Below are 2,374 nucleotides of genomic sequence, written 5' to 3' on the forward strand. Positions count from 1 at the left end.
TTACGATTGGATCTTGAGAACTTAGGTACATCTCAGGATGTGCAGAATTTATGACGTCTTCATTGTAAAACAAGTTTTGGAAACTCTGAGGTACTAAAGAATCTCCTGATTCATCTTCACCGATCAGAGGTCTATACTTTTTTGCTTGAGGTCGAGCTAGTCCTTTCAGTATCACATAAAATCCTTCATTTCCCACCACTGAAATAAAACAAAAAATGACATATTATAGATTTTATTTCCCAGACTGTTTGATATAGACATGACTAACATATATATTACATTTGCTTTACTTTTACTAGTTTCATTTTACTTTATACAGTTACAATGACTTTAATAAAGCACTTAGGCAGTCACAAATAATGTACTAAAATAACAATTATATCAAAGAAATGTCTATACATGACATACTCTTTTCAATTACACATAGTAACTTATGCTTCATGCAACTGTTAAGTTCTAGAAAATAACCCTGGTAAGATAAAAAAAGGTTTAAAGAATTATGAGGAAAAAATAAGGTCCTTAAAGATTGTTGAAGTTTAACTCCACCCTTCAAAAAACAATGCTTTTTTACCTAAGTAATAATGTTTACTATTAATTAATCTTTTCTCTGGAGATGATGATGATTATTCATAGAACTTAATAAAAAATACAGTTTAGAAAGGATGAGAGGAGAAAAAAAGAATTGTTTCCAGTCATTTCTCCTACTCCAATGTGTAGCTTTCCACTAATTATAAACCAACCAATTTCTAAATTCATTTGTGTGCCCATAGGCCTGGCAGATAAATTCAATTGTGAGCTATTTGAATGCAATTTAAATCAATTCCAGGTCTTCGTATCCTGTTAAAGAAGCAAAGTATAGAAGCTGGGTGGTATTTCTCTCCATTTCTCAACTGTTTACATTAATTCATAAGGTTCAAGCAAATCACTCAATTTCTGTGAGGAGGTCTTCTTTGCACTTTTCTTACTAATTTGCTGTCAAGGCTTGAATTTTTTCTTCAGTTCCCCCAGCTTGAGAAATGCTGAGCGTGTTCTTCTTTCTGGTTTTCTGATTCCAGATCTTTGCACATTTTGTGGTAATATTTGGCTTTATCTTCTTGAGGTGACCTTTCGAAATTTTCTGTTCAGCTCTTCTACCTCCTCCTTTCTTCCATTTGCTTTAGCATCTCTATGCTGGAGAGCAAGTTTCAGTGTCTCTTCTGACATCCATTTTGACCTTTTCCTTCTCCCTTGTTCTCTTCATGACTTTTTGCTTTCTTCATGTATGATGTTCTTGATGTCATCCCACAAGTCTTCTGATCTTCAGTCTTTAGTGTTTAGTGTTTCATTCTGTTTTTCAGATGATCTCTACATTCAGGTGGGATATATTCAAGGTCATATTTTGGCTCTTGTGGATTTGTTTTCATTTTCTTCTGCTTCAGTTGAATTTGCATGTGAGTAATTGATGGTCTGTTACACAGTCTGCCCCTGGCCTTGTTTTCACTGATGATATGGATCTTTTCCATCATCTCTTTCCACAGATGTAGTCAATTTGATTTCTGTGTATTCCATATGGTGAGGTTCATATATATAGTCGTTTCTTATGCTGTCTAAAGAAGGTTTTTGAAATGAACAAATCATTGATTTTGCAGAATACTATCATGCAGTCTACAGCAACATTTGTATCACCAAGTCCATATTTTCCAACTACTGATCCTTCCTCTTTGCTTCAACCTTTGCATTGCATTCACCAGTAATGATCAATACATCTTGATTGCATGTTTGATCGATTTCAGATTGAAGAGGTTGGTAGAATCCTTCTGTTTCATCCTTATTGGCTTTAGTGGTTGGTGCATAAATTTGAAATAATAGTGGTATTAACTGAGCTTCCCTGTAGGTGCATGGATATTATCCTTTCACAGACAGCTTTGTACCTCATGAATGATCTGGATATGTTCTTTTTGACAATGAATGCAACACCATTCCTCTTCAATTTGTCATTTCTGGCATAGTAAAACATATGGTCATTAGATTCAAAATGGCCAATAGCAGTCCATTTTAGCTCACCTAAGATAATGATGTTTATGCATTCCATTTCATTTTTAACAACTTCCAATTTTCCCAGATTCATACTTCATACATTCCATGTTCCAATTTTCAATGGGTGTTTACAGCTGTTTCTCTTCATTTCGAGTTGTGCCCCATCAGCAAATGAAGGCGTTTCTCCCACGGGCTTTACTCCATTTACGTCATCATGGTCAACTCTACTTTGATGAGGCAACTCTTCAACAATCGCATTTTGACTGACTTCCAACCTGAGAGGCTCATTTTTTGGCACTATATCTGACAGTGTTTCTCTGCTATTCATAAGGTTTTCAGTGACTAAATATTCAGAAGT

General features: G+C 34.9%; 1 protein-coding gene across 1 annotated transcript in view; it reads right to left on the bottom strand.

Annotated features, from left to right (window-relative positions):
* CNBD1 (cyclic nucleotide binding domain containing 1) overlaps window positions 1-2,374 on the bottom strand; it is a 683,582-nt gene that overhangs the window by 325,359 nt on the left and 355,849 nt on the right. The window contains exon 6 of the mRNA XM_006859260.1: window positions 5-198. Within this exon, the coding sequence (XP_006859322.1) occupies window positions 5-198 (194 nt within the window). The remainder of the gene's footprint in view (window positions 1-4; window positions 199-2,374) is intronic.

Source organism: Chrysochloris asiatica, unplaced genomic scaffold (genome assembly GCF_000296735.1).
Source record: "Chrysochloris asiatica unplaced genomic scaffold, ChrAsi1.0 scaffold00031, whole genome shotgun sequence".
NCBI lineage: Eukaryota > Metazoa > Chordata > Mammalia > Afrosoricida > Chrysochloridae > Chrysochloris > Chrysochloris asiatica.